The sequence below is a fragment of the Tursiops truncatus genome, chromosome 18, assembly GCF_011762595.2.
Source record: "Tursiops truncatus isolate mTurTru1 chromosome 18, mTurTru1.mat.Y, whole genome shotgun sequence".
Classification (NCBI taxonomy): Eukaryota; Metazoa; Chordata; class Mammalia; order Artiodactyla; family Delphinidae; genus Tursiops; species Tursiops truncatus.
Window position 1 is genome coordinate 62,969,907 of NC_047051.1, and position 12,588 is coordinate 62,982,494.

At 41.3% G+C, this 12,588-nt stretch overlaps 1 protein-coding gene across 1 annotated transcript in view; it reads right to left on the bottom strand.

The window, feature by feature from the left end:
- Positions 1–9,590, bottom strand: part of DCT (dopachrome tautomerase) — a 34,606-nt gene extending 25,016 nt beyond the window's left edge. The window contains exons 1-2 of the mRNA XM_019921137.3: positions 8,836–9,590; positions 398–697 (exon numbers count right to left, since the gene is read on the bottom strand). Of these exons, the coding sequence (XP_019776696.2) occupies positions 398–697; positions 8,836–9,130 (595 nt within the window). The 5' untranslated portion in view covers positions 9,131–9,590. The remainder of the gene's footprint in view (positions 1–397; positions 698–8,835) is intronic.
- Positions 9,591–12,588: the final 2,998 nt, after the last annotated feature.

A 12,588-nucleotide genomic window follows, 5' to 3' on the forward strand; every position in this document is an offset into this window, starting at 1 on the left:
GCTTTTAGAACAGGTCAGAGAAGGCTTCCATGGTCAGATTTAGACATGTTTTCTTCTGGAATCAAAAGGAATTTGCCTCCACTTCACCAACTCTTGCCTTTGAGGATGAATAGCTTCGGAGAGAAGAGTTTAGACCCTGAACCAAAAACATGAACTATAGGAGAGAAGAACATTTTCAAATGTCCGCAGCCAACGTCCAGGGAGAAACCACTACATTCTAACACTGGGCAGCATCTGATAATTCAATGACTTTCATAAACCTAATTCCTCTTTGATTCCTTGAGAGGTTTTTCTCTTGTCAATTAACTTGCCTGAAAGTACTTCCCACCCACCAACCCACCCCCAATCCCAAACCTATAATAAAATACCTTAAACTCAGGGGAAAAAAAAGACTCACCTAATAATGTATCTCTAACGGAATAATAATGGAGCCACACAAAGAAATCATAGATGCTGCAGTTGGCAATCTGTGGCTGGGTCCCGTTGGTCCCGAGCAGGCCTAGCCAGTGTTGCGTGGTGATCACGTAGTCGGGATGCGGCGTGTTCTTTGCGAGGTCTAAGGAGCCCAAGAATTGCTCACGCTCCTGAGGGGTCAAGGAGTGGATATTCTGCCGGACAACCAGGGGTTTCTTCTGCTCACAGTTGGGGCCAGTCCAGCCAAACTTGCAGTCTCCACAGTTATAGCCGGCGAAGTTTCCTAGTGCATTTTAAAAATTAAGGGATACAAGTTATTACAAAATATTGAGTATAGTTTCCTGTGCCATAGAGGAGATCCTTGTTGTATCTATTCTATGCCTTCTTTGAATGACCATAGCACTTGTTGTCTGTATCATTTTTATGTCTGTTTTTGCTTTGTGACTGAAAAATTTCTATTCGTTCACGTCCTGGCCCTTCCTTAAAATTGTGTTCATTTATGTATTTCATATGTATTGACTACATCTTAGACACCGTGTTAGCTGCTGGTTCTAGATGTTAGTAAAATATAGACCTTCCTGCTCAAAAGGTCCCAGTATTTGTGGGAAACCAAAAAAATGAACAACCTATGTCTCAAAGAGATTCGTATTTCCCAAAGAGAACACACCTAGTAGGTGTAATAAATACCTGTATCATATGAAAAATAAATAAATAAATAATAAAAATTAAGGGAAAGATGGAAGAGGAAGCTTATGTAGTTTGGAGGACATTTCTGGGGTAGAACAGAAGAGAAGATCAATTGCTTTTCCTTACTCTCCTCTTGAAATGTTTGTCTCTCCAAGTGGACTGAACACTGTAGAGTTCCTAGAAATATTCCCAGCAAAGAAATAGGACAGGAAATGAATTCCATGCTGTTATGAGCTGAACTGAGTCCCCACAAAATTCATATGCTGAAGTCCTAACCCCCAGTACCTCAGTATATGACTATCTTTGGAGATAGGGTCTTTAAAAAAGTAAGTTAAAATGAAGTCATTGGGGGGAATGATCATTGGCTAATCCAACATGACTGGTGTCCTCATAAGAAAAGGAAATTTGGACACAGTTACCGAGGGAAGATGATGTGAAGACAGGGAGAAGACACCATCAACAAGCCAGCAAGAGAGGCCTCAGAAGAATCCCAGCTGCCGACACCTTGTTCTGGGACTTCAGGCCTCCAGAACTGTGAGGAAATAAGTTTCTGTGTGTCACCCAGTCCATGGTCCTCTGTTATGGAAGCGCTAGCAAACTAAAACACTGCTGCCTTCCACGTTCCCTTCCTCTCACGGGTCATGCCGTGGGGGGGGGGGGGGTCGCTTCCTGGGGTTGAGCTGCAGCCTTGGATGTCATCACTGCTGGGCCGCCCTCCCCTGCAGCACATACGGAAGGGCTGCTGCAAAATAGGTCATTGATTTAGAGAAGGAAGAGAATATACACCAAGCTAAAGGTGGAACCAAAATAACTAAGCTGACTTCCAGGAATTAAGGTGGAATCCAACATTTAAAAAGCTGGTTTATTTCACAAAGGAGACAGAGTTAAGACAAAATCAGCGGAGGCTGGCAGGTGACTTAGCTGCCGTGGTGTCAGGAAGCGCAAACAAACGGCTCTGCTTTGTTTGTTATCGCCCCAGGGACTGAGGACTAGTCATACCAAGCTCTAGGCATCTTTCTGATTAGCATCTAAAGTTTAAATTATCTTAGCTTGACTTTTCCCTTTTTAGCCTTGATTATTGCTTTTGGTATGACCAGCACCTCATTCCTTAGGTGGTAATAAGTTAGAATAAACATTTAAATATTATTGGCATGAAATGTTGAAACAAAAAGGGATAATAACTCTTATCTCCTAGGGGATGAGAGGGGTTATGTAAAGCATTTAACGTGAGTGACAATCTCCCTTCCTTCTCTTCCTACCCCTCCTCCCAGATCTTTTTTTTTTTTTTTTTTTTTTTTGATACATGGTTCATGGGCCCAGCCGCTCCGCGGCATGTGGGATCTTCCCGGACTGGGGCACGAACCCGCGTCCCCTGCATCAGCAGGCGGACTGCCAACCACTGCGCCACCAGGGAAGCCCCTCCCAGATCTTTTTACTTGCTCTTCCTTCTGTCTAGAACACTTTTCCCTCACGGTCTCCCTACATTCCTCTTTGCATGGGTTACCTATTCCACCTTTAAGCGTCACGATGGGCTCTCTGCAAGGTCATCCCTGATCCCACACATCAGGGTGATGATCTCATGCTGTGCTCCTATGACACCTCATATTTCCTTTTTCATTGAATTAATCGCGTCAACTGTAGACATCTACTGGTCTCAGCTACAGACAACTGGAAGGCAGTTATCCTGCTGCCTAGGCCTATGCTTGGCCTTGTACAAATGAATATTTCTTTAATGAATGAAAGAAGCATAAAGCCAAATCACCACGATGGACACTTTGAATATCTTACTATTTTATTTGTCAGTTGTATGTCAATAAAGCTGAAATTTAAGGTTTTTAATTAAAAAAAGGAATATAAAGCACGTAGTAGATGATTCAATAAGCCTCAGTTTTCTTCTTCCTTTCTCTCCCTTGTGAATTAGAAAGAAAAGCAGGCTCTGCAAATAATTTTGATAAACTACAAGTACCAAAATAGATGCAAGTAAAACATATTATGACCATAGTAAAGAGAGGGTTATTTGGATCTCTAAAGGAAAAGGAAATTTTCCAATAACAGGAAAACAAAACGATTAACATGTGTCCTACGTGAAGAAAATGCACAGGCCTCCTCTATTAACCCAATGGATTTTTTGATGGTTAAAGAAAATGTCCTTAAAAATATCATAAGTAAGAAGAATTTTTTTTAAAAATTTGGGTTCTATGCTCTTTGTAACATACAAAATATTCTACCTACTCTTACACAGCTTACTTGTATTTTCCTGTTTCAACACCAAATGAGAACGTAAGTTTAAAAAAAATACTTAAAAGGGAAAATTCTACTAGTCCCAAGACTGAAAATCAAGTTCTTGAATAGTCTGCATTAAACATTAAAACTTATGTTGATCACTGGAGTGAAGCTATTAAATATAAATTATTTAACAAATATTTATTCAACAGCTACTACAGTATCAAATGCTATGCAAGGCACTTCAGGCTTCACGGAGCTTGGTGTTTATTTATTTTCCCTTGGGGTACCTACTAAAATTGTATAATATCTATTTTTAAAACATCTTTGATTAAAATGTATCCCCTAATTTGGCAGCGTCTATAGGAATAGAGTATTTTTTGAGAAGCGATTGAACAAAATGCATGTGAAGAATACTAAATACCTAAACTTCCAGCTGTTTACCTACAGCCAGGTGATTGGAGGTGAATGTGTAGTCATAGCTCTACAATAGGAGAGCAATTCCTTCCTCCAAAATGCTAAGAAATAGCACACACAAATTTCAAAATAGTAAATTCGATACATTTCTAGATTTAAAGGCATAAAACTTGACTTTGAATTTTGGGGTCTCATTATTTGAATTTTGGGGTCTCATTATTAAAATTGAATAATTCATAACTTAGGCCATGAGTTTTAAGATCTTTGCATTTTCTCTACCATGATTCTTTTTGGTTGCTAGAAACAAAATTACCAATAACTAATTATCTCCCTCATTCATTTATTCAACAAATAATTTATTAATGCCTAATACCTAAAAGGAGGTCAAAACTAATCATGCCCTCTCCGTGCACCCACAGCTTTATGTACATTCATGCAATTGCCACACGTGGTAACTTTGGACTTGACCTCTCAAAGCCTGTCCTATTGGAATAAGAGTCCTACTTTATCAGGTTCTTATGGAAAGCAATCATGTTAATATAGAGTAGTATTGGTACATAGTAAGTTCTGTATGAAGTGTTACCATTACTAGTTTTACCAGATGCCACTTATCAAGTCGTATGGTCTAAGTATTTGTTTTCGTACCTGTCTTACTCATCCACTACGCTGTGGACACATCAAAAATTATATTGGGGTTTCTTCCCCTTTGTACCTGAAGGGCCTAACATAATTGGTGCTAAATAAACATTGGTTGGGTGGCTGATGAAGGAGTCATGAATAACTGAATAAAAGGCATTAAGCCCTAGAGGATACAAATATAAGGCACGGTGCGTTCATCTAGCGGGACAAGGAACATGGGCGGAACGAAATATCAACGCAAGTCTAACTGTGGGAAAAGTGAAAACAAAAATTAACCAAACACCATGAATGACAAAAGACAAAATGATTGATTCTGACTCAGAAGACCAGAGATGCTTCACAATTATGTTGAACAAAGACATCTCGTGAAGCCAGAGTTGCCCCTGAAAAAGCAATGTAGAAATGCTAATAAGAATGCATTTGTGTGGATCTGAGCTCACCTATGACCCATAAATGTATTTGATAAAAAATCCCTTTTCCAGCATGTCTCAGAGAAAATATACCCCACAGCTCTGCAGTCAGATCCCTTTCATATTTGAGCTTCTAACCCTGATTTAAAGAATTTGTTAAAGTGCTGAAGACAACTGAAAAGTGCAATAACATAAAAGCCTAGCACACAAAGTGTTTATTTCTTTAATTTAGATTTCCTAGTATTTCCTAACATCAACTTAATGAGTTAAATTTTTCCATTAATCCACCAATAGCAGCAGCCAAGATATAGATATAGATATAGATATATAGATATAGATATAGATATAGATATATAGATATATAAATGAACGGGGCCCTTTTAGAAAGGATTGCGTTATCTCCCTGGGAAATGGAGAGAGAAAAAAGAAAGGATCCCTAGATACCAGTCTATCACTGAGTATGTCCTTGAGTAAAAATTAAATTTAAAAAGACAAAGTCTTATACCTACTTAGGACTGGGGAGAAAATGGAAAGAGAATGAGAACAACCAAACAATGCACATTCCTACATGAACTGCATCAGCTCAACCTCCAAGGGCTATTAGATTAATTAAGCTTAAAGACCACCAATCAGTGAATTTACAAGGAGCTCTAAATAGCCTATTCCTTTTAATTAGAGATTCTATTATATTAATGACAATACTTTATACTCACATGAGGCCTTTCATTTACAGAGTTCAAAAGGATTTTACAAATGTGGTTTCATCATTATCCCCATTTCAGAGATTGGAAAGTGGAGGCACTTAGTCACTTGTACAAACAAGAAGTTCTCAGATAAGTGTTCATAAACCATTTGGTGCACATATTTTTCAAAAATCCAAAGACCCAGCTGCAGCTGGTCTATGCTTAGGAATGCCAACTGGCAGGTGAGACTTGGAAGGTGAATGGCTAATGCCAAAGTCTCCTGAAATTTACCACTTCTTGACAATTAAGTTCAGTAATTTGGGGGGTTCAATTTATCCCCACAGAGAATAGAGATGTTCTCTCTAGAGAATTTGAGCACATAATTTAGGGTTTCTTCCCCCCCTCAGAGTTTGCATTTATTTCTTTTTATTGAGCTAAAATCTTTTACCAACTTCAAGATCGAGGAGACTATGAGTTTTTGTGTGTGTTTTTTTTTAATTGAGATAAGAATAGCCAACATGAGATCTACCCTCTTAACACATATTTAAGGGTACATACATTATTGTTGACTCTAGGTAGAATTTTGTACAGTTCTGTTGTACAGAACTCTAGGACCTACTCATGTTGCTTAACTGAAACTTTATGCCTATTGATTAGTAACCCTCTACTTCCTCTTCCTCCCAGCTCCTGGTAACCACCATTCCATTCTTTGATTCTATGAATTTGACTATTTTAGATGCCCATATAAGTGGGATTATTCAGTATTTATCTTTCTGTGACTGACTTATTTCCTGAGTATAATGGCCTCCGGTTTCATTCATTTGTTGCATACTACAAGATTTCCTTCTTTTGTAGGGCTGAACGGTATTAAGTTGCAAATACATACCACTTGGCGAGGATGCAGAGAAATTGGAACCCTCGCACACTATTAGTGCGGCTGCTGTGGAAAACAGTATGGAGGTTCTTCAAAAAATTAAAAATAAAACTATCATATAATCCAGCAATCCCATATCTGAGTGTTTAACCAAAAGAATTTCAATCAGGATCTCAGAAAGATATTGGCATCCGCATGTTCATTGCTGCATTATTCCGAATGGCCAAGATGTGGAAACAACCTAAATGTCCATCAAGAGATGAATGGTGTTTTTATCTTTCCACTGTATTAACAAAGCTCAAGGTCATCAACAGTCTGGTTGCTAATATACATTTCTTCATTAATAAATTTTGGGTGACACCAGAAGAATCCCAGTGATTCTATTTGCAAAAGAATTTTGAGGCTACCAGAGATCAGGTTTAACTTCTGAAGACTGCCTTCTAAATCATGAAGAAATTACTCTCAGAAAGCAAGCAACTCACTCTTTAGGGAGAATAAACTGAAAGACATGTGTCTTGCTTTGAGGCATATGACACATCACGGTGATTATTACGTATACCAAATAGCTGTCTAGCTCAGTCACTAAGGACCTAGCCTGGTACGCTGAGGCTCAAAGACAAAGACCGTCTAGCCAACATGAGTAGAGCCATCCAAAGTTGGGATGGAAAGAGCTATGGTCCTGAATGAGTCTAGACAGATCAAATCCTGGAGGAGAGAGACAACTTAGGTCACTGTGATCCTAATTTACTGCCACTTCTAGAGGAATATTTATAACCATTCCCTCAGGACAGGGAGACTGCAATTATCTCTTCTATTCTGCCATCCTTGATTCCTTCCATTTCCACTTTTTAAAAAACTTGCTAGTCAGGTCAGAAATATAGAGTAGATGGTGATAAGGAGAGTTAACAGTTATATCTGAGTTCCTAATGTCTTCTGTCCCCAGGATTCTATAAAATGGAGATTCCCAACCTTTGTAACTTGTGGTACTCTATCATTAATTGACCTGGAAACAAATTTTCTAGAAGAATTTTTGAGTCATAGACAAAGAAGTCACTCTGTAGTGTGGTTTCCAATCCCACAAGTAATATGAAACCTGCTGCCTCTCATTAGACTGAAAAACCATGAGAATCTACAAGATAATGTCTACAGAAGCAAATGCTCAACCAGCTTAGAGAAAATGAACAGCATATATTCAACATGCTATTAAAAACTTTTTGTCACAATAATACCCCAAGACAAAACAGTTCCTTTGAATCACAGAATTAACAATATGACTACAAAATGGTTATAAAGCCAGAATTTTTTTTCTTCTCCATTATGGTTTACTACAGAATGTTGAATATAGTTCCCTGTGCTATACAATAGGATCCTGTTTATCCACTGTATAAAAAATAGCTTCAGAATTTGTTTAAGTTAAAAACATCTGATATCATTCCTACATCCACATCACAGCCCTTTGTACATTCCCTTAGTTTACCTTTTTATGTCCTTAGGTAGCTCAATTATCTGTATTTTCCTATGTGCCAGCATCATATAAGAACATCAATAAAAACATAATTTCAAAAGGAAAAAGCTCTTGTGTGGCTAGACACTGTAGAACAGTTTCCAAGGGCTTTGCTAAAGTTATGGCTTATGTGTTTTGTATTCCACATGCCCTGCCAGCCTTTGAGTGTTTATCACTGCTGTGCATGTTTGCTGAACACTGGAGGGGAGGCCCGTGAAAGAGGATTTGAGATGGCTCAGAAGAGACGGAGGATTAAGAAGTGCACAGAGATTTCAAAGAAACAGGTAATAAGAGAGACCAAGGTCTAAAAGAGAGACACTGAGCAAATTTTGAAACGCTCACATCAAACCCAGGTAAGAGGGAAAAAAGCCATTTTTATCTCCTAACCGGCCTCTGTTCTTCAGCTCGCGGAGAAAGCTCTGGCATGCCACGTCTCTCCGATGCTGGCAAAATTACAACCCAATCATAACCTTCACGAGCAAGACGTATCCTGCTTGAGACCTGTTCAAATCATTAGGAACGCTGAGACTCGGACTACAGAACACCTACCCTCGACGTCTGTCTTCCAGAGGCCAGGCCTCACCCACCACCCTCTTCAACAAGTGCAAACCCATTTCAGAAGGAGAGGGCACTGAATCCATCTTGAAAGGACTTTTGCTCTGAGTTTCAAAGCTGACTCTTGGGCCCTTTATCTACCCCCTCCAACAGACAAGCCCGTGGTGTGTCGGCACGCGTTCATGTAATGAAGCTTGGCCCACGGAATATTTATTTAGTGTTCATAGCTAGATATACAAAGGGTGTGAAGAGTATACCAAGACATCAGCCTTACTCAATTCCCTGCCTGCGATGGACCAACTTGGTTTGCTTTTCAAAGCCTAGTCTAAGCATCTCAAGAGTCCCATCTCTTCCTTGGAAGGGGCTCTTTTCCCAGCGGGCCTGCCCCACCCAGCTGGGCGCATGCGCACGTCTGCCCGCCTTCCTCACCTGTGCACCTGCAGGTCCGGTCGAAGAACTTCCGTGGCCACCGCTCTCGGTCGTCCTGGTTGCTCAGGACGTAAGGACCGCTCCAGGGCCTGGTGTCGATCTGCACCTCCGCGCACTGGCCCCGGCCCTCCCGAGAGCCGCAGACGTCGGCCGTGTCGGCGCCCAGCGGCGGGCAGCACTCCTTGGCCTGCAGGCTGCCCACCGTCATGCAGACCCGGGGGAACTGCGCCCGCACCCGCGGCGGGAGCGCACAACCCAGGCAGCCGAGCAGAAGCCCCCATCGAAGGGGGCTCATGGCTTTATAACCGGGAGGACTCTCTCGCGCCTTCCACTCCTCGCCTCTGTCCTGCTTTCCTCTTGTCTTCCACTCTTGAGCACTGGAGCATCCACCCCGTTTTTGATTTTTGTTCTTTGGGGATTTGCGGTTTGGGGGGTGTATTTTTGTTTCGCGTTCTATTCCTCTCCTCTTGAAAGAAAGACCCACAAAAATTACAGAACCTGCCTGTGTGCACGTGTGTACGTGCACATGCACAGACTACTTTATATAACTCAGACCACTAAAACAAAGTTAATTCCATTAGAAGCACCTCTAATGGCCAGATTTAATGAGGGTAGCGCTTCTCACCGCCTTCCCCCGTGAAATCAGGCTTTGTCTCATTGAGTTAATTGACGGAGCGCTCCAGTCATACTACTTATTATACTGGTATTTCTAAACCCCCTCCTTTCCTCCTTAGTCCATGGCTTTAATTGCCTTGAACTCAGTTCAAAAGCCAAACGCCGTTTCGCCTTTATTCTGCCTGGCTTGCCAAATCACGGGGCCTTGTGGGGTTTGTGTAAGGGCTGGGAGAAGCCTTCATTAGGGGGATTAGTATTAGACAAATCCTCGTCGTTAGCACATGACCCAAAGGGCACAATGAAGTAGATAAAGTTTCTGGCTTTGTTTCAAGAAGGCCAAACCATCTTCATTATCTGGGCTCATGTGCTCCAGGCAAGCTTGTGACCTCAGACTTCCTGGGGAGTCAATAGATGCAGTGAGCTCGGCGTCAAAGGCCCTTCATAGACCAGCCCCACTGCTAACTGCAGCTCACTCCTGACTGCTCCCTGATGTGAGCGAAAGACCACTACAGGCCATCATACAACTTCACAAATAAAGAAACATTTATTGAGGGCTGACGAACAAGGAATTGCTTTGTTCCACAATTCACAATGAAGGACCCTCTTCCCTCCAAATAATAAGGTACTATTCTCCTATTCAGCACGTCTCTGCAGCAGATTTTTTTTTTAATTACACAAAGTACCATGCCACCAGAAATTCAAAATTGTCATTGTCTAATTGTCAAGAGGCAGTGGGACAATTTGGAGCAAGGGCTTACAAATGATGTCTTTTGATTTATGTTAAAGTGAAGCATTGTCCAGCTTCAGTCTAGAAGGCAGCGCCTCCGCAGTGCTTCCAGAGGCAGTGAGGGGAGCGTCCAGATGGGCAGCGGTGGCCACCTGTGAGAACATCCATACTCCCTCCTCATGGTAGAAACAGGACTCTCTTAGTGCCCTAAGGGTCTGTGCAGACAGCTGATGCAAAACTGCTTCAGACAGTGTCTAAGAATGCTTTCTATTTGGGCATGAAGATACAGAATGTTATGTCCCAAAGCAAATGCCTAAGTTAAAAAAATTTTTATATAGCTGTTCCCACCCCATGTACTTCTGTGTCATCCCTATGATATTAAGTTGCTGTGACTAATTAAATGTTGGACTTACACAGAAATGTACGTTCTCAACTCTGACTGTTGACCGTTGTCAGTTTGTAGCCCAAGCCCATTGAAGTGGAATCTCTGAGCGTGTGGCCCAGACGTCAGCATTTTTTCTAAGTTCTCTAAGCCATTCTAATGTGCAGTCTGAGGTGAGAGTCACTGGGTCAGAATAAAGCAAGGCTCCAAAGGAAATGTTGGAATCAAGTCAACTGAAATATTCCATGTGTGTTCATTTCCTCGGGCTGCCTTAATAAATTTCTACTAACGGAGTGGCTTGAAGTAGCAGAAACGTGTTCTCGCACAGTTTTGCAGACCAGAAGTCCAAACTCAGCGTGTCGGTAGGACTGCGCACCCTCTGAAGGCTCTAGGGGAGAACCTTTTTGCCTCTTCCAGTTTCCAGTGGCTGCTGCCCTTCCTCAGCTTCCTTGGTTTGAGGCCACATCATTCTAATCTCTGCCGTAGGACGTGACCTCCTCCTCTCTGTGCTTTAACATTGCTACCCTAGATGGAAGCCCTAAGCAGGTCAGAATAGAGTTAAGAAATCCTCATCTTGATACAGGAGCCTAGCTAAAGTAATAATTTGGGGTCCCTCCTCCCATTACATTAACTGAGTTAACTTTTAGTATGAAGCCATAAGCCTACATTAAGGCATGTCATCGCAAAATACCGTGTGAAACTTGTAAGGCGTTTTTCTATCATCTCATATACGTCACAATGTCATTTTTATGAGGAACCATGGGAGAGATTTCTCTCAGGGTTCAATTTCCAGAAAACGGTGCTTCCCCGTAGCAACTAGCTTGTCCTGAACTTTTAGGTCCTGTGAATTTTAGGATAGTGTCTCTTCCTTTGCCTCGACCATTTATGACGCTTAGAACCAAATTCATAGCCCCGTGTCTAGCAACTGATTCACACAGTGTTTTGTTTGGTATTTGCTTTCCCATATGTTCCTAGATATGGAAATTCTTATTTTATCCTTTTGTAAATTTATGTATTTCTCCAGTCTATCTCAAGTTCCTTGAAAAAGGAGGCGGAGAGATGTATAGATGCACACATACATTTCTGTGTAAGTCCAAAAGTAATAAGCTCCCAGCCAAGTTGTTTGTAAACAAGCCGAGGCTTAGAGAAGAATTCAAAAAGAATTCCTGAGACGCTGGTGTAAGTAATCAGACATCTAAGGACATGAGCCTAGAAGATCTCAGATCGTGAGTATGGCTGTAATTAAACATTGCCTTATTTACAAAAAGGAAAGTCTTTGCTAGAAAGCGAAGAGCAGAATCCAGGAGGAAATACCTCCTGGGTGCATTGAGACCGTTTGTTGTCACTGGAAGTCATAAAATCAAGGACTAGTCTATGGAATGTTCTGAAAGCCAATAAAGAGAGGCAGCTGTATATCACAGAGGGAAATAATCTGAGTAGACAAGTGCCTTATCAGAAAGCAATATATTTTACCCTTTTCCTTTACAGTTGAGGCAAGAATCTGAATGAAAATTGATGTTCTGCTCGCTTTGATTTTGCATCTCAGCATCTAGTACCATCTTGCACATAAAAAGGACTCAATGCGCGATTCTTTAGAGAATTTGTGGACAATGCAGGGTGGACATGCAAAACCTTGGAGGTAGGATGCGAACCATGCCTTCGCTACATTCAAAGGAGGAAGAGACGGCTCAGAGCCTGGTAAGCGATCCAATGGGGTGGTAAACATTTTAGAGCCATAGCTAAGATTAATACAGAGAAATCAATCATCTGCCTCTTTCTTCTGCTTGTCAGCGAGTTGCCTGCTCCTTTTCCTTGCCCCTGAATGTGAAAATCCTCCTTGTTTTTAGCCCTGCTGGACTCCTCTGTCTGATGCTTTTTGATCTATTTTCTGCAGCCACATTGTGGGGAAAAGAGATTATTTTTTTCCCCTGTGTCCAAATTGTTTCGTAAATGCTGGGCATCTGTCCTGATAAGGGTTTTGCTTTCTACATCTAAAAGCTTTTCTTTTCTTCGTGGTGTGAATTGTTCT